The 24,642-nt window shown below is 44.7% G+C and overlaps 5 protein-coding genes across 5 annotated transcripts; 3 read left to right on the forward strand and 2 right to left on the reverse strand.

Annotated features, from left to right (window-relative positions):
- Positions 1-1,693: 1,693 nt before the first annotated feature.
- Positions 1,694-2,596, reverse strand: HD556DRAFT_1448648 (uncharacterized protein; the record flags this gene model as incomplete). The annotated part of the gene is made up of 4 exons (XM_041307463.1): positions 1,694-1,834; positions 1,887-2,057; positions 2,113-2,321; positions 2,380-2,596. The coding sequence occupies 4 exons, from the start codon at positions 2,594-2,596 to the stop codon at positions 1,694-1,696; spliced, it is 738 nt and encodes a 245-aa protein (XP_041154809.1).
- Positions 2,597-8,347: 5,751 nt separating this feature from the next.
- Positions 8,348-10,738, forward strand: HD556DRAFT_1312662 (uncharacterized protein; the record flags this gene model as incomplete). Its single annotated transcript, XM_041300688.1, has 10 exons — positions 8,348-8,414; positions 8,439-8,552; positions 8,616-8,816; positions 8,923-9,392; positions 9,438-9,701; positions 9,986-10,029; positions 10,153-10,209; positions 10,274-10,343; positions 10,418-10,551; positions 10,663-10,738. 10 exons carry the CDS (start codon positions 8,348-8,350, stop codon positions 10,736-10,738), a joined length of 1,497 nt encoding a protein of 498 aa, XP_041154810.1.
- Positions 10,739-13,455: 2,717 nt separating this feature from the next.
- On the reverse strand, positions 13,456-14,644 carry HD556DRAFT_1312664 (uncharacterized protein; the record flags this gene model as incomplete). Its single annotated transcript, XM_041300689.1, has 4 exons — positions 13,456-13,738; positions 13,773-13,901; positions 14,055-14,491; positions 14,540-14,644. 4 exons carry the CDS (start codon positions 14,642-14,644, stop codon positions 13,456-13,458), a joined length of 954 nt encoding a protein of 317 aa, XP_041154811.1.
- Positions 14,645-17,334: 2,690 nt separating this feature from the next.
- HD556DRAFT_1448653 (uncharacterized protein) lies at positions 17,335-18,588 on the forward strand (the record flags this gene model as incomplete). Its single annotated transcript, XM_041307464.1, has 3 exons — positions 17,335-17,525; positions 17,782-17,885; positions 17,954-18,588. The coding sequence occupies 3 exons, from the start codon at positions 17,335-17,337 to the stop codon at positions 18,586-18,588; spliced, it is 930 nt and encodes a 309-aa protein (XP_041154812.1).
- Positions 18,589-21,525: 2,937 nt separating this feature from the next.
- HD556DRAFT_1448654 (uncharacterized protein) lies at positions 21,526-22,206 on the forward strand (the record flags this gene model as incomplete). Its single annotated transcript, XM_041307465.1, has 4 exons — positions 21,526-21,725; positions 21,789-21,892; positions 21,944-21,985; positions 22,046-22,206. 4 exons carry the CDS (start codon positions 21,526-21,528, stop codon positions 22,204-22,206), a joined length of 507 nt encoding a protein of 168 aa, XP_041154813.1.
- Between the last annotated feature and the right edge of the window lie 2,436 nt (positions 22,207-24,642).

The raw sequence follows: 24,642 nt of genomic DNA on the forward strand, positions 1-24,642 counted from the left end.
GAGATTCAGCTGCTTCCTTCTGCTTTTAGCACTATCTGCAAGTCAGTTATACGGACTGTTGAAGAACGAAACCAGACCGAAGTCGGTCGCCCGCCAAGCCCTTTTACTAGCGCTCCCCCCAGCAACGTACTTGCTGCAGATACGGCTGGAGAAGAAACTCAGCCTGCTGCTCAACCGACACCAGTCGAAGAACCACTCCCCATCCCCGAACCCACCGTCGTCTTCAAACGAAAGACCCGTAGAGGGGCTACCGTGCACGGAGTGTCAAAGACTAGAGCTTCTAAGGGAAAGAAGCGTGAAGTCATTGACCTCACCGAAACCCCCGACGTCATCACTGTAAAACAACCCCAGTTTTCCGCGGACAATTTCGTCTGCCGCGTCTGCAAGAAACTTGGGCACCGTCACAAGAATTGCCCCGAATATTACTGTCGCATCTGCCAGGCCCAGAAACCCGGCCATCTTTCTATTTATTGCCCTTACGCTGCGAAGAAAGAACTATTTCCATTGGTTTATACCGATGAAGGCTTCTATGAAGCACTAGCAGCATGGGAGGCCAGGAAAGATGAAGAACTTCTGGAAGAAATAGAAAGGGCGAACCGGGATTACGCCACCAGGTATAACGAACCAGAGTTCTGCAACGCTGACGCGGATCCCATCCACTACGACTACATGAACGAATACTGCGACAACGAAGAATAATTGAAGTCGGAGACTTCAACCGTAACAGGGGGGTAATGTTACAATAACATTTAGAGAGGCCCCTATACTCATTTTCCTTTTGCTTCTTAAACGGGCCGGCCGTACCACGCTTATCTCTTATCATGCCTATCTCTTATCTTGCCAAGCGGGCTGTCCGCCTCTTCTTTGCTTCTATCTTGATAACACATTTACAAGCTCTGCTTGAACACTGGTATATAAACCTACCTACCCATGGTTGTATTCTTTACTTTAATCTACTGGGTTTTACCTGGAACATTGTCCTTCAGCAAGGTCTCCAACCTTGCTGCCTAAGAACCACTATTCTAAGGGAGTCAGCGACACTCGCCTTAGCCAGAAGCACTTGATCTCTCAATCGAGAGCAGACTTACGTCTATCTGGCATCCTGCCGATTGTCTACTCAGACAGAGATAGCTCGACTCATCCCAGTCGTAACACTCGCATCCAAAATATTGAGTCCCATATATCACTTCGCACATGCTAAAAATCGAGTATTGAGGTCTGGATAACCATTGGTACATGGTATTCATTTGTTGGAATGTATATAGGTCACAATGCTTGCTCTTTGTTTCATCTTTCACACGCTGTATGGACCATCCACACTAGCCCATCCACATGATGGAACCCCAGCATAAATGTGAACAGAATCCCTCATATACCATGCCCAAGCAATCCGATCCCCTTCCACATCATAAACCCCATGTCTCACAATCCTTCCATAAAACGCAATCATACAGCCGGAATTGGACTTGAACTCCAGCTGAAGGCTTGGCATTGTCATCCGAGCATTAGAATAGTTCCCCACGGTGGTGAGAATGTCGAAGCATTCAGCAATGGACAAATGGTCTCGATGATTGGGGGTTTCCCGATTGGAAATGATGGAGAGGGTGTTAAACACAGATGCCCAGTACTGCAGGGCCTCCGGCATCTGTTGCAGATCCTTGCTTACTGCTTTATTTCCGAGGTTTGACAAGGTTCACAACCCTGCCCAGTACTGCTCAGGATGCATGACCCTGAGTGCTACGGACACAATGGCTGCTGGCCTTGCAATGGCTTTGAGGATATTCTCGCAGGAAGGTCCCTTCAATGATGCAGATACCTCCAGATCAGACACATTCTTTGGGATTGGTGAGTATGACTGCCGGAATCACCATCTCATCAGATCCTACCTCGTGTCCCTGTTGAAACCATGCTGGAGATAAATTGATGCATCCAGGAGTTGTGCCAACATTGTCCGAGCCCTGTTTGAACAACTTTTGATTAGTTCGCCAATTGCCATCAGCCCTTACACTTTTTTCTAGGCTTGGAGCGAGCAAATCGGTGGCCTCCCTGATTTCCTTCTGTAGGTTCCATGTGACATTCAATATCCATTGAGTAACAATGTATATTACACACCTGGGTGGTGTCGGTCAGGGCGTCTGGGAGGTACCATGTGGTGATGGCACCGGATGCATTAAGAATTGTGGCAGGTTCATCGACCAACTTGTTGCCTTCATGGCCAGGAGGACACCTCTCAAGCAACTTCGCCTCTCTCTGTTCATTATGCCCGGTGTCCTTTGGGGAGATCAATTTGCTGTATCTTGCAATATCCATCTGCATCTGAACTGTCATGCAGGAATTTGAATGATAAAACGAATTTTTCGAATCTGCAGGAAGACCCACTGGGATTTTTATATGCCTTTATGAGTACATCAGCCAAGCGATCACACACCATCACCAGATCAGTGTCTAGGTTGGGAGAAGGTATGACTGGGTCTCCTCCAGTCTTCTCTGCCTTGAATTTCTGTTCGGTATATTCCCCTGCTTCATAAGTGACAGTCAGGGCCCAAGTGCGCCAGATGTTTATGCTATCAGGAGTGGAAGGGGAAGAGATGTTCATGCTGGATGTTGATCTTGGGAAATCAGACGCTGAATGCTGGATGTCCAGACTTTGGTGTTAAAGGGGGTGGAGATAGTGAGGATCAGATAAGGGAGCCTTGGATAATTTTGGCTGTCAAAGATGTATTATCATCCATTGCTCAATGAAATACTACCTGATTGGAAGTGTGCTGGATATCAGATATTCATTTGTTGACTCCCGGGTCCCGGAACTCAGAACTTGGTATGGTTGACTCAAATTTTGGTGGTCGGAACTTGGCTTCTCATAGGGCAACACAAGCCTCACACCCGGGATTCCACATTCTGCAAGACAACCTATGCGCCATCAAAAGCCATGTCAAGAGAGCACCTGCTGCTCTCTTCAGAAACATCTCAACTTCGGTTGGCCATTTAACACGGAAAGTATTAACTAAATTATGTGTTGAGTCCCAGGTCCCAGAACTCGGAACTCGGAGAATTTCGGTGGTCGGAACTTGGCTTCTTGTAGGGCAACACAAGCCTCACACCCAGTGAAAACTGACTATGACGGGAGGAGTCGTGGTGTGACGATAAGTGATTTTGTCAGCAGCTCGATAGAAAAACATATGAGAACATGATAAGACACGTAGTGAGCGAATCTGCACATTTCAATATATGCGGGGGCGGGTTTCCTCATGCACATAGGTGCTTTTTTAACGTAAAACATATTTGCGCATTTGAACGCATATACTTGTTCCCCTTGCCAGATGGTTGAAAATGTGCGCAAATATGCTCGAATAATATTAGGCACTGTAGCAATGGTGGTACAAAAGTGGTACAAAAAAGCTCAAAAACACATAGCAGCTTGAAAACATGACACGCGCGGACAACGGCTCGAAAGCACTCGAAAACATTGTAGGAAATGTGTATGTCGGATCGTGCTGAATCTAATAGAGACATCCTTCGGAGACAGATTTAGTCCATGTATCAGAAGCGACCTAGTAGATGAGACTTACCTTACGGGAGATTCACTAGTAGAGTTGGCTGTCACAAACTGCTTGCCCCCCGAGGTCCAGAACATCCAAGAATCGTTGGTAACCTGTTGCAAGCGAACGGTTAAAACAACGTCAACAAACAAAAAAGGTCACGCAACAATAGAGTGGCCTCAGTTTTATATCATCCCACTGTTCTAAACTCGTGTGGTCAGCGCAATCATACCGTCGGATAAGCGACATGTGAGACACTCACAGGGCAGAACCAGTGGAGGAGAATAGCGAGACCTTTAACTTGGAGGTGGGAATGTGGTGGGGAGGAAGAAGGGTGGGGAGAAAGAAGGGTGGGACAACAGAAATTTGGCCCCAACAATTTATGTTGCTTTGGGGTGCCACATGACCTTTGTAGCTTGCACAAGTTGCAATGACATTGATGCAAAGTTTGTGTTTGCGATGTGCAGTTTGCGCTTTGCGATACGGAATTTGTGCTATTACATAGCTTGATACGAAGATGTTATGCAATGCGAACTTTGCAAAGCTAATAAATGACGAAAATATAAGAAATGAGCACACCCTGGCACAGTACTAATACGGTAATTCACGTCTCAGCACATATAGACCTCTCCCGTCATAGTCAGTTTTCACTGGGCCTCACACCCGGGATTCCACATTCTGCAAGACATCCTGTGCACCATCAAAGGCCATGTCAAGAGATCACCTGCTGCTCCGGGAACTCGGTAACTTTGATTTATTACCTCCTCTGATTTGGTTGATGTACAACTACCTCAGCTCCGTCATGTCTACAATTATGATACACATGGGCCCACCTGTCTATATTTTATACCACCCTCGGCCCACCTGTCTAATACAATATCCCATACAACACCCTCAGCCCACCCGTCTAATGAAATATTGTATAAAACACTCTCAGCCCACCCGTCTAATACAATATTTTATAATACCCTCGGCCCACCCATCTAATTTAATATGCGTCTGGGCCCACCCATGAATGTGATAACAAGTACCTACCCATCTATCTCATACACATCTACCTTAATACACCCATCTGCATAATATCCAACTACCTCGGCCCACCCGTCTACCGAATATTCATGTACATCGGCCCACTCATCTACTCTATATATTCCCTGCATGGGCCCACCCGCCTCCATCAGGAATAATTTCCCTCCCGGCCCATCTGTCATAGTCAGGGATATTTTCATCATGGGCCCATGATCCGCTGGCCCGTATCATACGGGATATTATGCACGTCCGTTCCCTCATATTATACGGAGATAGGTCACTGTAATATGTGCACCACAACCACTAAAATCTGAAGCAAGCCAAACAAAGTCTGATCTAGGAGATATTGACTCTATAGAAATTATAGATCATGGTCACATGTAGAGGTAAGTGAAAGCTTGACATGCCATTGATAATATTGGAGAGAAATCAAGAATGAGGGCGAAACACGAAACAGCGACAAAGCTATCATGTCCGACCCTTCAGTGGAAAAAAGGACCATAATCATAATATGAACTTACCTTGCAAAGTAAAGCACATGAGTTTTCATCAACACCACAAAACAGTCCCGATAATCCCTCCTACCAAATGTAATCTAAGAAGTAAAGTAGAACCGGTTTTGCTAGCTCGCATGGCTTTCGCTAAAGGCCACATGGTCCTCACTTGCAGCGCTTAGCTCGCTTAACCTCGATTTGGCAACTCGCGTGGTTTTGTCACGTGTTTTCAAGCACCGACTCAAACAAATAGTGTCGCCCTTTGGGAACTTAGCACGACCTTGGTAACTATATATGTACATGGCATTAAATAATGAAAAAAGATGTGTTTGAGCAGGGCAAGGCAGATATGTGATTAGATTTGAGTGTTTTCCCTACTGTAATTGTTATGATAGTATTTGTATACATACAGTAAACAACATATAATACAATTACAGATGGGAAAAACAAACATGAAATAAAAGAGATTGGGGGATGAATGACAGAAGGTAATGAAAAAATAACAAAAGGGAGAAAAAGACCACTGAGAGACTCAAAAACTGGAGAATGGGAGGACGGGAGACGGGAGACGGGAGACGGGAGACGGGAGACGGGAGACGGGAGACGGGAGACGGGAGACGGGAGACGGGAGACGGGAGACGGGAGACGGGAGACGGGAGACGGGAGACGGGAGACGGGAGACGGGAGACGGGAGACGGGAGACGGGAGACGGGAGACGGGAGACGGGAGACGGGAGACGGGAGGACATGGGACACAATGGGAGATGGGGGCAGGGAAAAATGGGAAAATAAATACATTCAATGATACTGTTACATATTTTGTAATTTTATGTTGTGTAGTAGATTGTATTTTTACATTTGTCAAAATCCTGCTCAAAAAACATAGAACTGACTGATCTTATGTACTATGTACTTTTATGTGGTGTGATAGATTGTACTTTGAGTTTTTTTGAAAAGCTGCTCATAAATGTATTTCAAAATTATTCAAAATGTACAATTTATTAGGATGCAGCCTGAGGCCAGGAAGCCAAAGGAGGGTGCAGCCCTCCTTGGCTTCCTGTGACAAAGGAACAATGCTCATCAGGAGCCTTCTGAATTATTGGGATGAAGCTGAGGCCAGGAAGCTAAAAAAAGAGTGCTTCGCACTCTTTTTGCTTCCTGTGCCAAAGGCAGAATGGGTGTGGACTAGTCGGAGTTCACAGAAGTGCTTTACCGCAATCCAGACTGCGAAAAATAGTGTGAGGACCTCCCAAACAATGGAGAGTATCCAAGCAACAGAATTCAGAATTGGGGCATATCCTGTATACTAGGTAATCATGCACTGATAGGTGCCGGAGAGAATGAATTCCTCTGGCATCCATCAATGAGCCATATGCATGTTCATTTTCATCCAAACATACCTAGGACCTGAAGTATGCATCATTGAAATTATGGCTGTCACTCCATAAAAAGTGTTGATCACCAGGAAGGTGACAACGAGAAATATCAGGATCTTTCTGTCTCATTGATACAAGTGCTGATAATGACTTGTGGCATGTTTCAGTCATTCCAATATCACTGAGGTCTCGCAAGTACAAAACTCACCCCACAGCATCATAAATATCACAACAGCCATCAAATCCCATATACAGTACATCATCCAGCCTAAAAAATCCAGTCAGTGACCAGTCTCAGGTAGCACATCTCAAACAAACTCACATCTTTGGTAGTTGTTAAGACCGTGCACAAAGGGTAGGACTGATTCTGAGGGGCTTGGCTTCAGCTCGTGCGCTGCGCCCCTTACCCGAGTATGTGCCCTTAATTTCAGAATGATGTCCGAAGAAAGTCCAAGGATGTCCGAAGGAAATCCAAAGTGCAGGAAAGTTCGGAAGGACTTTCCGGACGAGTGCAAGTAACTTCCGGACGAGTGCGGGAAAGTTCCGGAGGAACTTCCGGAAATTACGATGAGGTTTCGTCCTGATACGGATACGTGTAATGGCTACTTAGGACTTGTCCTAAGTAGAAGCAAACAGAGGAAAGGCTGCAAGGACAAAGTCTGAAGCAGAATAGGTCCGGAGGACCGCGGGAAAGTTTCGGACGAACGTCCGGAAACTTCGGAGGATCGGATGAGCGGATGAGCGGATGAGCGAGGATCGGATAAGCAGAGCTCTGGCCTAGGGAATTTCTCCCTAGGCCTGAGATGGATATTGACTAAGTCGATAGACTAGCACTGATGTGAGGACTTAGAGTGAGATCTAGTGCGAGGACTAATATGATATTCAGACTGAGGAACTACAGGACATATACAAGAGTTTATATACTAAGGAAATAACGGAAAGATCAGTAAGCAAGCATCCGAGGCTATGTATGAAGCATAAGCAAAGTTATCAAGTGCGAGTCAGAAATGAAGCATAGGTTAACGGATCAGTAAGCATACTGGTAGTAAGTATAACCGAGAAACCGAGGACAAGGAATACCGAATAGAGGAATAGGCTGTGTTAACGTTATATGCACAGGAATGAATTAGGAAGCTTATCGTATATTGAATTGGATCGGATCGGACCGGACGTCCAGATGAGATGCGTGGATATATGGGATATGACATTAGGGTGATGGGACAAAGGATGACTGATGCAGGCTAGCTGAGGTATGGAGGTAAAGGGATGTGGATGTGGATGTGCAGGGGTGCAGGGATCCGGATGGATAGAGGACTGGAGACATGGATAGGGTGTCCGAAGGTCTGGATGAGGCATGGGAACATTGTCAGATGTAGGTCTGGAATATGGGATATGACACTAACCTGAGAAATGTCAAGATCGCTATACATCGCCCGGATACGATCCTTCACTTGCTGCAGCTATGTCCCAACCTCTGCTTCTTAGCGATCCGCCTATCCTATTCCAGTTAACAAAATTAACTGATAACTCGAGCAGTTAAACTCAGCCGTTAACTTAACTCAATCAGTTAACTCAGCAGTTAACTCAGCAGTTAACTCTATCAGTCAACTTAGGCACTACCAGAATTACATTCATTCATGGCTTGATGTGTTCTAAAGGAATGTAGACATCATCCCCAAGACTGAGTTCAGTGACACCTGGTAAAGGTGGCTTGATATGCCCATAAGCATTGGATTCGCTTTCCCGAGTTTGCAACTTCCATAAGGTTTTCAAACTTAAGGTTTGTGGCAGTTTGCAGTGTACTTCCAACCCTCTACCACTGTATCGCGGAGTACAAAGGGCCCCTCGAGGCCTCAAAAGGCCACATCATTGATTCACGGATACTATACCCTTTATCGTCTTGATCCACCATGTCGTCGAACGATTCTGTCGAAGTAAAGGCTGTCTGGTCAGACGAGAGAAATACAATCATAAACAGTCTGTGAGGCTCAGACAACACAGTGGCGATGGCTGTGGGAATTGCACGCAATCACATCAGCCAACATATTTCAAAGTGTTATGGGCTCAAGCCTCCATTAGACCTGCTCACCATTCAGCAGGTGAAGTACATCCCATGTAAGCTTCAACCCATTTTTCATTTGCTGCGGGGGCCAACTCATTGATACACTTCTCTTGAAGCTGTTAAGCCTTCAGATATGCTCAGTGTCTGCCACCCCGATGGTCTGACACTCATAATCACTCCTAATGCTAATGCAAAATGTTGTATCAAGAACCACCTCAAGTTGGCCCAGAATGCACAGGCCAATCAGACACCTGTGGAACTCAATACGACATTGGCGACGGCCAACACTGAACCAAGCACAGTCCCACCTCGCAAATGTATGTTATAATGTTTGAATAGTCTACAGACACACTGATCAGATTTCCGCAGCCAAGAATGCTAGGAAATGAAATACTGTGTCGAGGGCTGACTCCACATCAACAGTCAATCTTGCATTGATGGCCAATCCCTCTCAGGTGACTATGGACAGCCAGCTTAAGGAGATGCTGGCCTTGATGCAGAAGGAGATTGCGGAGATTCAAGGAAAGAATGAGAGCATGCACAATGACAATGAGAGGATTCTTGGCAAGAATGAGAGCATGTGCAATGACAACGAGAGGATTCTTGGCAAGAATGAGAGCATGCGCGGTGAGATCAAGAGCATTTGCAGCGAGAACGAGAGGATTCTCAGCAAGGATGAGAGCATGCGCGGTGAGATCAGGAGCATTCGCAGTGAGAATGAGAGGATTCTCAGCAAGGATAAGAGCATGTGCGGTGAGATTGAGAGGATCACCAATGAGAATGAGAGCTTGTGCAAGGACAACGAGCGCATTGATAATGATCTTGCCGTCGTTCACAAGCACCTTGATGCAGCAAGAGTCCAACACACTCAGGACATTGAAGCACTCAGAGAAGTCATCCTTTTTTCCGATCACTGACCCTGACGATGATCTCCCCAGGTCACCATGTCACTAGTCCCCTTGCATCTTCGTGTCCTACTCGACGGTGCACGCAGAAAGGTTCTAGAACACCTCAGCCATGAGACCTGGGAAGGACTTCACGATTCTCACAGCATCTATCAACTTTCAAATATTATCTTTGATGCTCTCAAACAGCAGGGTGTATCATACACCCTATCCCACCAGTCCATTCTTTTCTTGTGTTCATATAACAACATCAGGCGTGCGGGAAATACCATTACTCACAGTGCAAAGGAGAACAATGTCAGGCATGCAGTCTTGACCCAGCCACTGGAATCCCATGATCACGAATGCTTGGAGAATTTATTTACATATGCATATGATGGGAAGGAACTCTAGCATGGCATTTACTATACCAATCATGTTTGTACTCGTTCTCTGTCTCTTACTACTGTCTGTATTTTACTGATACCTGTCTCACTAGTCTCCGTCTCTCACTGCTGTCTGTTTTTTTTGTAGTGTTGCATCTTCCTCTTACTGCCATCCATTTTGCTACACTTGCATAACCAAATTGAATTGAATTCAAGCTGTTTCAAACACAAATCGTGCGCACAAAGAGGGCAGAGTTCAAGTAAGATTAATTGATCCAAAGGTAGTGTATGACAGGCTGCGCCAATGTTAAGCCATCCAAGGCATTTAGATGTGGCATGTGAATGTTGTCCTAAATGTTGAAAACCCCGATGCATGTGTCAAGCATTTTTTTCGCATTTCCAGGAGGAAGTAATAGTCAGCTGAACAACAAGACCAAATTGTGGGTCCATGTTTGTACCTTATAGCTACTTGAAGTCGAGACTTAACCATGAATTGTTAACTAGCTTTAAGCCTACTTTTGGTTTCCCAGTAACAGTCAGTCAGTCAGATAAAACCTCCATGACAGTCCCCACAGTAAGTCATCCTTCATTGATATTGATGCCCAGCAATCAGCTAAACAAGAATTAACTTTGACGCTGAACACACAGCCTTCTGAGCTTCCACACATGGAGGCCATCAATGGAAACCTTACCCAGGGAGCACAGACCTTGCAGGAAGTTTGCCTCAAACTTCAGCAAGAAAATGCAAAACTTAAACAATTGGTGGGGCAGTTGATTGCAGAGTATAATGAATTGGCAGTAACCCTTAATGGGCTTGCTGAGCGCTACTGCATTATATGTTTGATCCTTACCGCTTCAAACTGCATAATAATACTGAATGTCAATATTTGTAGTAGGTCTAGTGGTGCCTTGTTTCCTGCTCAAGGGAATAAACTGGCAGTCACATCAGGAAACCTACATTTCTGCTGATGTTCCTGTCCCCTACTGAACTGTCTGATATCAGACCTACAGGTAGTGCAGTCATGCAACAATTGCTGAATTCAGTGCCATGCCTGAAATCAGTGGTAAACAGCCCTACAGACACTCAGAGGTACTGTTTGTGTACAATTCAGGATGTCAGTTTCTAAGAGATGCAATACATCAGATATGTAGTTTAGTTTGTACAAAAGCCTCACAGCACATCACACAACATCAGGACATTATGATATTCAAAATCATATTCAAAGTAGCTACTACATTGGTATATACACTACTAACTAAAAGAAAGAGAGAGAGACTCACTAAAATAGACAAAAATGCGAAAATATCAAGGTCAAAAGAGGTCAGGGAAAGAAGAGACTTACTGAAAAGACCAAAAATGCGAAAATATATAGCCTGAAAATGAGCAGGGAGTCAGTCTTCAAAGGAGAGGAGAGGAGGGGAGAGAAGAGACTCACCAAAAGGACCAAAAATGCGAAAATATATAAGCTAGAGGTGAGCAGAGAGTCAGTCTTCAGAGGAGGAGAGAAGAGAAGAGACTCACCAAAAAGACCAAAAATGCGAAAATATATAGCCTGGAAATAAGTAGGGAGTTAGTCTTCAGAGGAGAGAAAAAAAGAAAAGAAAAGAGAAAAAACTCACCAAAAAGACCAAAAATGCGAAAATATATAAGCTAGAAGTGAGCAGGAAGTTAGTCTTCAGAGAAGAGGAGAGGATTAGATTGGAAACTTACTATTGCACCAATCCCAAAGCCTCATCCACACCAACACATCCTAACTTGAATGTCCAGGAGCCTGACCTAAGGGCAAGGGAGGAAAAAGAAAAGGATTGAAAAAAAAAAAGAGAAGAGGGCAAGGAGACTTGAACAATGTCAAAAGACTTGAATTGTTGGACACATTTTTGATTATATAAGCTTTCCCACCTAACTTCAACCAACATCACATGACTGCTTATATCATCAAAAATGCGAAATTTCACTAAGTCCCTGCCACACTATGGTACTAGACATTAACATTAGTATAGTAGTGTAGTATACATTAATGTAACTACTCAGGAATCAGTTAGTAGTAAATTATTGTTGGATAATAGATAAATATTCGACATATTAAATGTGGAGCTCATTGTAGTGTGCAGTGAGCGGGCATTTCCTAATTAGGCAATAGGGCGCTAGTGCAGATGTCTGCACTTGTGCCAGGTACAGAAAAATTGTACACACTGCAAAATTATATATTTGTACTTCTGATAATCTAGAGACTAGTAAAGCTGATATTGCTGAATGACTACATAATTTTCTTCTAAAAGTCTGACATGCCTGAACACTCTGTGATTTTTTTTGTCTGATAATCTGATGTTGCTAAATGACTGCATAACTTTCTTTTGAAAGTCTGACATACCTGGGCTGTCTGATTCATTCACACCACTCGCCAACCTCATCCTTTTCAAAGGGCGTCCGTCGGCAGGACCTCTATCTGAGTTGCCAAGAATGTTCTCTGGGCTGTCAGAATCTTCCAGGCTGCCTGTCTCGGCATTGCGCCTCACCCTTTTTGAAGGGTGTTTGTTGGCCTTGTCCTATTTGAGGAAACCTGACTAGGACTGGAGTTTGAGATGACATACCTTGTAGCCCGTAGCATTTGTGCATGGAGCTGCAGTCTGCTGTTGATTGCCACTGTATGTGAGGCCACAAAACCTGATGATACCATATATCCACATACTGTTTGTCCAATGATCTGAGCAGTTGATGCACCACTATACCTATCAGAAACACCACTGATTTCCCGCTGTGGATGATCACATTGGCTAGCAGGCAGCGTAACCTTGAGACTGGCTTCAGAATTAAAAGGCCGCCACAGTCCAGGTAGAACCCTCTGAGGAGCAGCTGTTGATGGCAATAATGCATGGGCAATTAATGACATGGTGTTGTTCAGCTTGGCTAAGGAACGCTCCATGCTACCAAGATGATCCTGAAAATATTGATAGCTATGTGGAGGTAGTGGATCGGAAATAGCAACTGTGGGAGGAGTCTTCCACATCAATGAAAGGGTCTTTCTAGAGGCAGACCGCTGTTGGGTGTACAATGCCTGGAGGGAGAGGGCTGCTTCTTCATTAGGAACGTCCCTCCCAAAGCCCAGTAGCTCCTGCCAAAGGTCGCAAAATAACATGGTTCAGTGAGCCATTGTATTGATAAGTTGGGGGTGATCTTGGTGTGCTTGGGCATACATTCTATCACCAGTTGCTTGAGTATGGCCAAGTTGGCTATGTAGGACGTCATTAGTTCTTGGCAACAGAATGTCAGAGATCCGATAATGCTCCGCAATTCCAGGAAGAATGTGTCTTAACAAGCTCATATTGAGGCTGATATTTCCAAGAAGGTGTTTGGTAGTTATCCGCTGGAGTATGCGTGAAAGTCGTTCTGACATCCATCATTGCCCCATGCTGGATAGTAGGTAGCAGTGATGATGAGGGTCGATGTCCTCTGGAGCAAGAACCCAATCAATAGTCCAAGCACTGATACTAGCAATGGATGCTTGAAATCGCCTCAGGACGGCTTCTAAAGGATAAGCTAAGAAATGCAAAGTCAACTTGTCATTACCGGAGTTCTGAGAGGACTTGTTGTAGTCCCCAATGCACACGAGGCAATGGAAGAGATACATGATGTTTCGCCCTCAAAAGCTGGTATTGACAATCTTGGCCCAAATTTCTTCTGAACCTCATTTTGGCATTTCTGGGATCTGATGAAATAGGAAGTAAAAGCACTCCTTAAACTCTTCAACCTGCCACAGGTATTCCTCCCATGGCCCCTTGAGCGGAACAGGATTTCCACTGGAATCAATACTGAAATACTTTTTGCAGAGTTTGCGGTTTGCCATCACAAATTTCAGTGGATTCCAGGTGGCCTGCATCTCTGAAGCCAGGACTCCACAGCCTATGACATGCTCGTGAGGCTGATCAACAACTTCTTCCGGGTTCTTGAGATGCTGTAGCACAGCATCACTGGCACCAAACAGAAGGTTTTCATCAAGTATACGGATCATCTCTCAGTAGATGCTGTGGTACATTTTTGGTCATGGAGGTGACTGAGAGCGGTTTCCCATCAAAGGTGAAGTCAGGGCCATCAAATGTGGTGAACTGAAGTCGAGGAAGGGCAATGTGACCTCTGCATAGGGCATAGCACAAGCGTGAATATCATCGGACAGAGCAAAATGGGGTTCACATGCCAGGTTCCATCCACTACTTCATGGAACTCATGAATGTTCTACATGTATGATATATTCAGCGATTGCTCATGTAAGATAGCGCTACACCTTACTTGTATGGGTCAGAAGTCTTCATGACCTCTGTCAGGATGGAGAACATGGTGGTGTAGATTAACTTGGCCAGGTGACTGGAGATCAGATGCAGAGGAACAAAGTGTCCTTGGATATTGATGCTGGTAGCCATGATGAAGGAATCTATAGGTGAATGAAGAGGACCCCATAAATCATGGTTGGTGGCGGTGGTAAAAACAGACAGGATGACAGAATGATAGGCCTCCATCAGCCCAGCTTTGGTGGAGCTCACATTGGTACAGTATTCCCTCAGCGCCTTGGCATACTGTATCTGAACATTGTTCAAAAGTATGGGATAGGCAGCCTGGTCGTTCAATAAATCTGTGTCTGTTAAGTCATCTTCTTCTACAGTTGGATCACCTTCCAGCCATATGGTATCCTCATCTACCTCATCAACAAAGTCCATATCCTCCCAATCCTAAGAAGGGTGCATTTCATCATCCTCATCTTCGCCATGATCGTCTACCTTTTCCTCAGTATCTTTATCTATGGGGTTAGGGTCTTTGACACCTGAGCTCCCTATGATCACCTCTGCGGACGCTGATTGGGAGGACAGAGCGCGCAAAATCATTATGACCAGCCGATCACAATGGAGCCCATAAGTCTCAATGAAATCTTTTTCCTGCAATATCTGAAATGGGCGACTCAATGTTCTATTAGAAATTCTGGGTGCTGTATGGCCAAAGAAAAATCTTACTATCGAGCCCGCCAGCTGGTGAGAGCATCCAAGAGGGTAGGTTTGATATCTGAGGTGGTGGAAATGGTGGAAAGATATCTTATCTGGTGTCTGCTAGCTTGATGAGTTTTCTGATGAGGAAGACCTCACGGTCGGCTGAGTTGGAAAAGAGGATTTTTAAAGAGAGGGCTTGTTGAACAGTCAATTCCCTCTATCTGCACATTATATACTAAAGCTGTTGGGAAATACAACGAGTTTCGTGTCCCAGTGACACTTTTCTTGTTATACAGTGCCAAAACTGTTCAAACCACCGCCATCATGGACTCAGGGGCAGGCGGGACTTTCATTAGCTATGACTTTGTCAAGCAAAATGGGATCTGAACACATCTGCTCAAGAAACCCTTCTGGATCACCACAGTAGACGGAAGCCTGTCCTTGGCAGGACAGGCGACCCACTACTGCATGCTATTCATTCGTCTCGACAAGAGACTTATGTATGGAAAGTTCAATGTAACAAAACTTTCCAAGCATGATGATCTACTTTTTGGGAAACTGTGGCTTAGTGCCATATTGCCCAACATTGACTGGAAGGCCAACATGATCTCCCTGCCTGCGACCAGACAGTCAAAGGAGGTGGAGGAAATGCTCAACACCTCCCAACGAGGAAACAAGGTTAAACCTTATCTCTTCCGAGGCGAGAAGGCTGTACTCGAGGAACTGGACGATGAGGACTTTACCCCCCTCAAGTGACTTCCCGAAGGCACCCAGCATTGCCTTGAAGAAATCAAGAAGCGCAAGAAATGCGCCAAGAAGAAGGCGGCACCAACTGTTGTGCCCCTCAAAGATATTGACTTCAATACCATGGATGATGTTTGGGTTGAACAAACCCAGCTTGCGGATAAAGTTGAGGACATTTCCACTTACCCTCTCACTGATAATGAAGTTCTAGTGGAATATGCGTTGGACGGAACCTCCCTCTGGATCATCGAGAATATCTCGTTCAAAACCCTGCTTGCTAGGAATGGAATCTCGAAGCAAGAAATCAAGAAAGCCCTGCAAAGGCAGGCGAAACCCCTTCAAAACCTGTGGATCCTTGCTTCACAGCAGGAATACACAAAGACCTCCAGTAAGGCTCAGGAATTTGCCATGGAGGATATGCAAGAAAAGAAGAAGTCCTTCGAAGAATTGGTACCTTCCTATCTTCATGATTTTGCTGACATCTTTGCAAAAGATGGTCTCAACAAGCTCCCTCCCTTGCAACTGGGGGTTGACCATAGGATTAAAACGAAGGAAGGCTTCATTCCAAAGTCTTCAAGAGCATATCTGCTCTCCCTGAAGGAAATAGATGCTCTCAAAGCATTCTTGGATGAGCACCTTGCCAAAGACTTCATCCAGCCCTCAAAGTCCCCTCAAGCTGCTGGATTCTTCTTTGTCAGCAAGAAGGATGGATTCCTTCAACCGTGCCAAGATTACCGGTATATCAACGAATGGACAATCAAAAAATGTGTATCCACTCTCTTTGATCCCACCCTTGCTTGCAAAACTCAACAAGGCTCAGTGGTTCACTAAGGTTGATGTATGCTCTGGATACAACAATATCCTCATCCACCCAGACGACTGCTGGAAGGCCACATTCTCAACTCTGTTTGGGCTATTCCAGCCCAAGGTAATGTATTTTGGATTGTACAACTCCCCTGCGACTTTCCAAGCTTATATGAACCAGACATTCACAGAAGAGCTAAATGAAGGATGGTTAATCATCTATATGGACGACATCCTCATCTTTTCAGATAACCTCGACGAGCACCAGTGCAGAATGCGCAGGGTGCTGGACAAACTCCAAAAGGAATCTCTCTTCCTCAAAGCCAAGAAATGTACTTTCAACACTCAAAAAGTCAAGTACCTCGGTATGATCATCCGACCAGGACAGGTCGCCATGGACCCTGCCAAGCTGAAGGGTATCAGCAAATGGCAGCAACCCTCCTCCATCAAGGATGTGCAATCCTCTTTAGGATTCTGCAACTTCTACTGTCACTTCATTCCCCACTACTCTGACATTGCATGCCCTCTCCTTGATCTCACCAAGAAAGACGTACCTTTCTCTTGGTCCGACTCTACCAAAGCTTCCTTTCAACATTTGAAGATGCTTTTCACCACAGAACTGGTTCTGTGGAACCCCGATTCTTCATGCCAGTTTGCACTTGCAACTGATGTGTCGTTATTTGCAACTGGAGCAGTCCTGCTTCAGACAGATAGCAACAGAGATTACCATCCCTGTGGTTATCTCTCTCAGTCTCTCAACGTGGCCGAATGGAATTATGAGATCTATGACCGAGAACTCCTAGCCATCATCCGAGCTCTTCAAGCTTGGAGGCACTTCCTCAAAGGGAACTCTCACCCAGTTGTAATCTTCACCGATCACAAGAACCTGATCTATTTTTGATCTGCACAATGACTCACCCGGTGACAGGCCCAGTGGCATCTCACCCTTACCAATTTTGATCTGGAACTACATCACATTCCTGGAACAAAACTTGCTGCTCCCGATGCCTTATCCTGTCGACCCGATCATGACAATTTGAATTATGACAACAAAGATTGGGTCCTCCGGACTGAATTTCACTGAACCTCCCCCTGATCTCATTGATGGGGAGGAACACCACAAAGTGGAAGCTATCCTCCAACACAAGGGTACTGGATCACGTCATTGGTACCTTGTGTCATGGGTAGGCTATCCTCCCTCCGAACGAATGTGGCTCCTAGAAACAGAACTGAAGTCCGCAGCAGAGCTCCTGAAGGCATATAAAAAGCGACTCAAGCTCGCTTTAATTGCCATCTCATGAGCCCTCTCGAGCCATGCAACATCCACATTTGACCCCACTATACCAGAGCCACTCCCGATAATAACAAACCCCTCCACACAACTCCAGACAACTACCATCGTCAACAGACTTGCAACTGCCATCGCCGTGTCATCACATTCCTCTCTCTGTTCCGCTACCTCTCCTGCATCTCCATCTCACCTGAACCAGATCGCCCACCAATGGCTTGGCCTTGATGGGTCAAGAAGGCCTTCCATCAGCACTATTTGAGGAAGGAAATGTGCCTATTGGGAAGCGGTCATCTGTGACCCCTAGTTTGCCATTCGACTCGATAACTATCTCGATTGTACTAATGATGAGATTACCTTCAACCTCATCCAAGCCTTCAGAGGTGTGGATGCCTTGACCAGCGACATTACTAGGGTCGACCTAGCCAGGGACATGTCCCTTAACACCATATCCACCCGATACAACCAAGGCAAGATCAAGCAAGCTCTGCTAAACTTGCTTGAACTTAGGAACTTCCATGCCACTGTCATGGCTGTCAAGGAGGAGCGGGCATTCGATCCCCCTCCCGACCCAGTCGAAGTTGTTGAGCGTGCTATCTATGACAGAGCTCTGACTCCCTGTCTCCCTCAGCCACACTCTGAAACCCCGGAGCCCATCCCCAATGTCACCCAGCTCACAAACCCCAAAATTGATCATCTCTATGAAGAGTATGAACGCGAACACTACACTCCACGTAACCCCACTCCCAACTTCGACACTATCTCCATCACCATCCCTAAATTGGATGAGTGTACCCCTGAACCTCCCACTGTCAATCCCGATGATTGGGTACCCACAGACGTAGTACCACACCTTTCCATCAGCTCTCCCCACACTCTTCCTACACCTCGACATAGGAACCGACACCCTCGGGCAACCTCCGTCCTAAGTTTAGGACTTCCACTTTCCCATGCACATCGTCCGCGCATACAGAACTACACCCGCCACTTCACTCGCGAAGAGGCATAAGATGAAACCATCTCCCAGGCTCAATGGGACGCCACCAAGACCACTCAGGTATACCGCAGCAATGTAGTCTGCCACCAGTGCCGTGTCTTCAGGCACAAACAGAAGCATTGTGTGCAGTACTTCTGCTGCATCTGTGGGCAATTCGCCCCAAAACATCTCACCCCCTTCTGCCCTCATCTTGATGGCAAGAAGATACTCCATCAAGGACCCTCTCAGGAGCTGTTCTACCAAGACATGTACCAGCTTGAAGCTGCGTATGACTAGGACGCTGCTTACATTGAGCAGGAATGTGAGGAGAATGCACTCAAGGCTGCCGCATGGCTCGAAGACCTCAACTTTGATCCAGATTGGTACGTGAACCAGGATGATTAAGCTTGTTGAGCTCAACCTTGAAATGGGGGTAATGTTACAAGTAACATCAGTCACATAGCCCCCCTATCATTTTTCCCCTTCATCCTTGCCCTCACCATCTACCAGCTCATACTTCTCTACTAAATATCCGTTGACAGAATCCTCGGGACTGTTCCTATCCCTCATCTCCATCTCCTCCTTAACCTTATCTTACTATCACACCAACGTGTACACGTGCCTTGGCACTATGACTCGTCCTGACTCCTGCCACTAATGTGGTTTCCCTTTTATGTCTCTCTGACTCGCACCTGCTATGCACTGTATCTTTACTGTTGGCTCATTCCAATATTTCTTGGTCTCTTTCCTCATTCAACCTACCATCACTAATCAGGCTCTGTTGCTAACGTACCTATACCCTTTCCGATTCCCCTTTATCCTTACCTATAGTATGGTAACCTTGCCCTCAACCCTCTCCCACTAGTATAAGTAGTCGGTCATCCTGTACTAGATTCTCTAACTTGAATCTACTCAATCTTCCCTGGAACATACTTCCCTCTGAAGCCCCCTCAGCTTCAGTCTCTAGTATATTTTCTTAGGTGCTCATCGCGCCTAAGCTACCTCGATTGATAGTCTCATCGTTGGACAAGACAGTCCGCACTTTGAGCCTAGTGACTTCAAAGACCGTCGTCTTAGAAGTCACGTGACATATGTATCTGTGATATCTGCTGACTTGACATCGCCAGTCTCACTCGCTACACCAGACATTTCCGGTTACATCATGAACGTTAGTGGACGACACCTCTCTTAGGGCTCTGCATAACAGATCTATTTGAATGCATAACAGATAGATCCACCTTTTTCCTGCGCTTTGCATGCCTTCAGCGCATCTCATGCGCTGGACACACCCTCTCTTAGGCTCATTTAGCATGCCTTGGATTATTTCTCTATTGTCATTTGCTTCTCTGGGTCAAATAAATACATCATACCTCAACCAACACCTTGAGAGTTCAGCTCTATCTCTCATTCAGAGTCAAGAGCTATTTCTTTCATTACTCTGCTCTCACCCAGCAAAGTTGTTGAACCTTCAACTGGAGCCCACTACAAGGGAAACAGCCAGTAGATCCACGCACTTTTTAGTCCTATCATCCATCACTTGACCCTCCTACACCACCCATACTTCCACATTATTCAACTGCACTTTCCTACACCTTAACCTCATATCTTCACTCCTATGCACACAACTTTCCCACACCATGAGCAACCCCATAGATTCACTCAGAATACCCCTATTAGGCACTGATTTAGCACTGCATTTTATCAGAAATTGTACTCAGCTCGTCAACTTCCTGGAGTCAGTAAAACAACTCACACAACTGCTTGGCCTGTCAGACCAGAATGTCATCAAGTATGCCTTGAAGTACTCAGCACCTAAACAGAGGCAGTTGTTTTGGAATTTTATCTAGAATGTGGTGTTGACTGCATGAGGTAGAGGAGCTCACTAACGAGTTTGCAATACTCAGTCTGAAGGTTGTCAACATGTGGAAAAATATCAGTTGGGTGACCAAACTGGAAGGTGAGGTCCATTGGCAGTGCAATATCTTACTAGAATATGAAAGTCAGAAAATTCACCAATTTCACTATCCTACCATGGTCAACAGTTCAGACAATTACCAATGGTCAATAATGTGATCATTTGTGAGGGACAAAATGTGTTGAACTTTTCAAGTGATGTGAAAGGGGCAAAGAATAGTGGAAATCAATAACTGGCTCAATGCAGTGCTATGATTCTAAGTAAAATTGGGTACAATGACCTTCAGAATAATATATTGCAGCTGTATGCAGTGTACTTGACTTATAATATGATACTTCTTACTTAGATCTTCAGAAATAGAGAACAAATTCACTAGTGGGATCGTCACAATACATGGCCTCAAAACCAACTCTCTGCTGCTCAGGATCTCACTATGAGTAATGATGTAGTCCAGAATAGAGTACATCCTTTGATGTAGTCTTAAGTGGCCAAGCTCTTAATATTCATTAACAGATTGTAGGTCTTATTTGTGTCTTCCCTAATTGATGAATAATACATGTAATTCTTCTCACAGAACTTAGAATGAATGATGCTTATGTAATCAAGTGTGGCTCAAGTGTGTGGCCTAAGGTACTTCTGAAGAGTGTGTGAAGAATGATGGAGTAAATAAATTACACTGGTAGCTTGGCATCTTTCAATCTCCACCCTGCCCTACCCTAGCATTCTTCATTGTTGTCATTGTTGTCGCTGCTGTCAACCTCTCTGCTATTATGTGATCCCTAATCACTACTCACCCTATCTTTGGCAACCATCTGTAACAGTATGATACATGCTAGAGGTCGAGGGACTCATGGTCAAACACAACTTAAGTGTGATGCAAAGGGAAAAGCTCCTACTAGCATAATAGACTCAGTAGATGATGAAGACAACATGTCATAGATCACTAATAGTGCACCCCCTCCTGCTAATACCATAAAGAAGCCAATCCAATGGGAGAAAATTCACAGTGCTCATACCTCTCAGCTCATTGCCTGGTGCAAAGATAATGAGGATGCATGCATCAAACTCTTCTCGGATTCTATGAAGGACACCAAGGACCAGGGCAGGAAAAGAAGCAGAGTGGTGTACCTAAAGAAACATACTACCTGCAGCTTGCAGGTTCTGTATTCGCAAATGATAAGGATCCTGAGATGAGACTCCTCTTCCAGCAGAACCCTAAGGCTTTCATCAAGCCTGTCCAGATGCGATTTAAAGTGTAAGTATCTCTGAATTTTTTGATCATCTAGCCCATCTGTCCATGACTGATCAGATGTTTTAGACTTAAGAAAAAATACAATGAGGTCAATGCGACCCTCAAGCAGCCGGGCGCTGAGATGACTTTTGATGACCTACATAAGAACCCAGAGACAAAGACACTTCTCAGTAAGTTATAATTATCATTGGCTGATCACCCACTAATTTTTTTGCTTATAGATTCACAACTAGTGAAGTTCCTGTGGTGGCTGGAGCTTCACAGTTGGTGGAGAACCAATCCAGTGTATAACACAGTATCATTATCTGCAGACCCTGGATAAGACTTTGAGTCTGCAGCACTACAACACTTAAATGTGTCTGGCAGCAAAGACATGCAAGTTTCTGATGGAGAGGAAAATCTACTCGAAGACAGTGAAATTATGGACATGGACAATACTGACACCCATCTAGATGACATTGGCCCTGTGCCTGTGGCTGATTAAATTACTACAGATCAGTTCTCCTGCGTACAACCACCACCATCCTCTCACTCTTCATCATCAGCTCCTAGTACTTCTCATGCATCTACCTCTCTCTCATTCACTCCTTTTCAACATCTTTGCCCTCTGATCACTCCAATTGTAATATGTCCTTTTGATGACACAAATGCAGTGTCACTGAACTCCTCAGATGCTATTATACCCGATGACAGTGATATGCAGTCCGATGGCAACTCATTTTTTTCAAATTTGAGGCAATCCACATCTATTTCTACTTCTATTTGTGATGCCACACCGCAGGACTCAGAAGACTCTGATTTCAGTGCTTGTCATAGAATGCAGGGTCTCCATGTTGACTCTCATAAGCCAATAAATGCAAACATATGATGCATCTTGCTAAACAAGAATATATGCACAAATGTGACCTCATAAGCCAACAACTGAAGCAGATGAGGCTTGAGCTTGAGCTTGCTCATGCATGTCGAGAAGAAAAGGAGGCAAGGATTTGGTGTATTGCAATGTAGTGGGGCATGGATTCATAAAACTGACTATCATCGTCACATTAACTTGGTCTTTTGTTTTGCTTTTTTGTTCATGTACTATAAGCTATTGTTTGAGTAGACTATGTATTCATGAATTCTGCTAATGCATGTCTACTGAGCTAGGGCACGAAGCAAGCGACCCATCAAAGTGTTATGAAAATCTTGACCTGTGGTGCTGATGTCACTCTCATCACTCTATCCATCCTCTTCATCAGTGTCATGCTCATCTACAATCTCCTCATTCATGTCTAGTCCGGTTAGTTCCTTATAATAGTCTTTATCTGAAGTCGCCATACCAAGGCTTTCCTTGATCTTGATGATCATGTTATGTAAGATTAGGCAGCAGTGAATCCACATGTTCAAGTAGTCCAGCTCTTTTGTGCCCTGGACTGAAAATTGAAGCTCTTGCAGACTCTGAAATCTGCCCATGAGCAAGCCGAAAAAATGTTCAAAACAGATGCAGACCTATAACAACATAAGTATCATTTTAAGTTTATATTGTGGACACTTACTTTTGAGAGGTTGTAATTAAATGTTTGCTGATCTCTCGTTAAGACACACCATGTTTGTGCCCCATATGCAGAATCTGCCCACAGCCACTGGCCCACACCAAAGAAGTCTTCTGGATTGCGTGCAACCCTTGTGTGTCCAAAGATGTTTGAATCATGAAGGCTTTCAGGTATGCCAATCACATAATCGATGATATGGAGATTGTGAGGTAAAATAACAACCTTTAAGAGTGTAAGCATGTCATCAACAACACTAGAAGCCAATGTATCTAAGCTGTGAGTGAGTAATTTGAATGTTTGTTGAAAAATCCTTTCCCATGCCACCTAGGCTTCTGAAATAGATTGAAGGGGGTGCCATCAACATATAGGAACCCACCCCACTATTCTTGGCACATTTTTCCCTCAACCCACTGCTGCAACCTTTTTTGTTCCTCAAGATTCTCTCAATCAAGTGGATCAAAGTGAATCACATTGTCATAATACTTTAAAATAGCAATCATGACTAGTTTGATGCAATTGTACACTGTTCCAACAGAGACTCCTGTCCAATCCACTAAGTCCCCTGTCATTGCTGTATTGCTGTAGTGGCTGACACCATTGAGAAAGATTGCGAGCTGAATTGGAATGGAGAGTTATTGATTATGAGATTTATTGTAAAAAAAATTTGTGGCCCTCAAGACAGTTGACAAGATTGTCAAAGATGATAGGTGGGATTTGAAGTTTTTGGTGAAACTTGTTAGGAGCATGTATCTCCCACTCTGGCAGCAAGTGCAGCTGTGGGGCACATGAAAGTTTTGGTCTGGAATTAAGAACACAGCTCTTCTGTGCCTCATTATGTAAAGCATGGACTACATCAATAAATTCAGTAAACACTGGAGTAGTCATCTCTGGTCTATCTGATGAAGGCTAGAATGTTATCAGTGAGTAAGTGCTTATGCCTGTGGCATCTGACATGAGAGAGCTCCAGGATGAATTGGATGATATTGAAGAAACTGACATGCTGTTGTCACTTGATAAGCTGCTGGCATCACTCTCATCTTTAGAGTCAGTTTCCTGGATAAGTTAGTTGATCATGTGGTTGACATAGCAAGCTACTATAAGGTTATTATGTGTATTTTTCAAGACTTGAAGTTATTGTTTGTGAAGCGAGAGTCAAGGCATATTACTGACAGATCTTATCAGCATTGAGTATAGGCTGTGTAAGCACAGTGGAGATATAAATCAGAGTTTTAATAAGGTATGGTTGGTTGAGTTTTACTTTCTTTGTATTGATCCTTATGTGAACTTTGAGTACCACTAATGGTTCACTCAAATATAGGGGCTAAGAGTCTTAGAGGTGAATACTTGAATCCCCTGTGTCCCCTAAACTTTATTCTCACTTTGTTAAT

This window comes from Suillus plorans (assembly GCF_016647745.1).
Source record: "Suillus plorans strain S12 chromosome Unknown HD556scaffold_78, whole genome shotgun sequence".
In the NCBI taxonomy this organism is placed as follows: domain Eukaryota; kingdom Fungi; phylum Basidiomycota; class Agaricomycetes; order Boletales; family Suillaceae; genus Suillus; species Suillus plorans.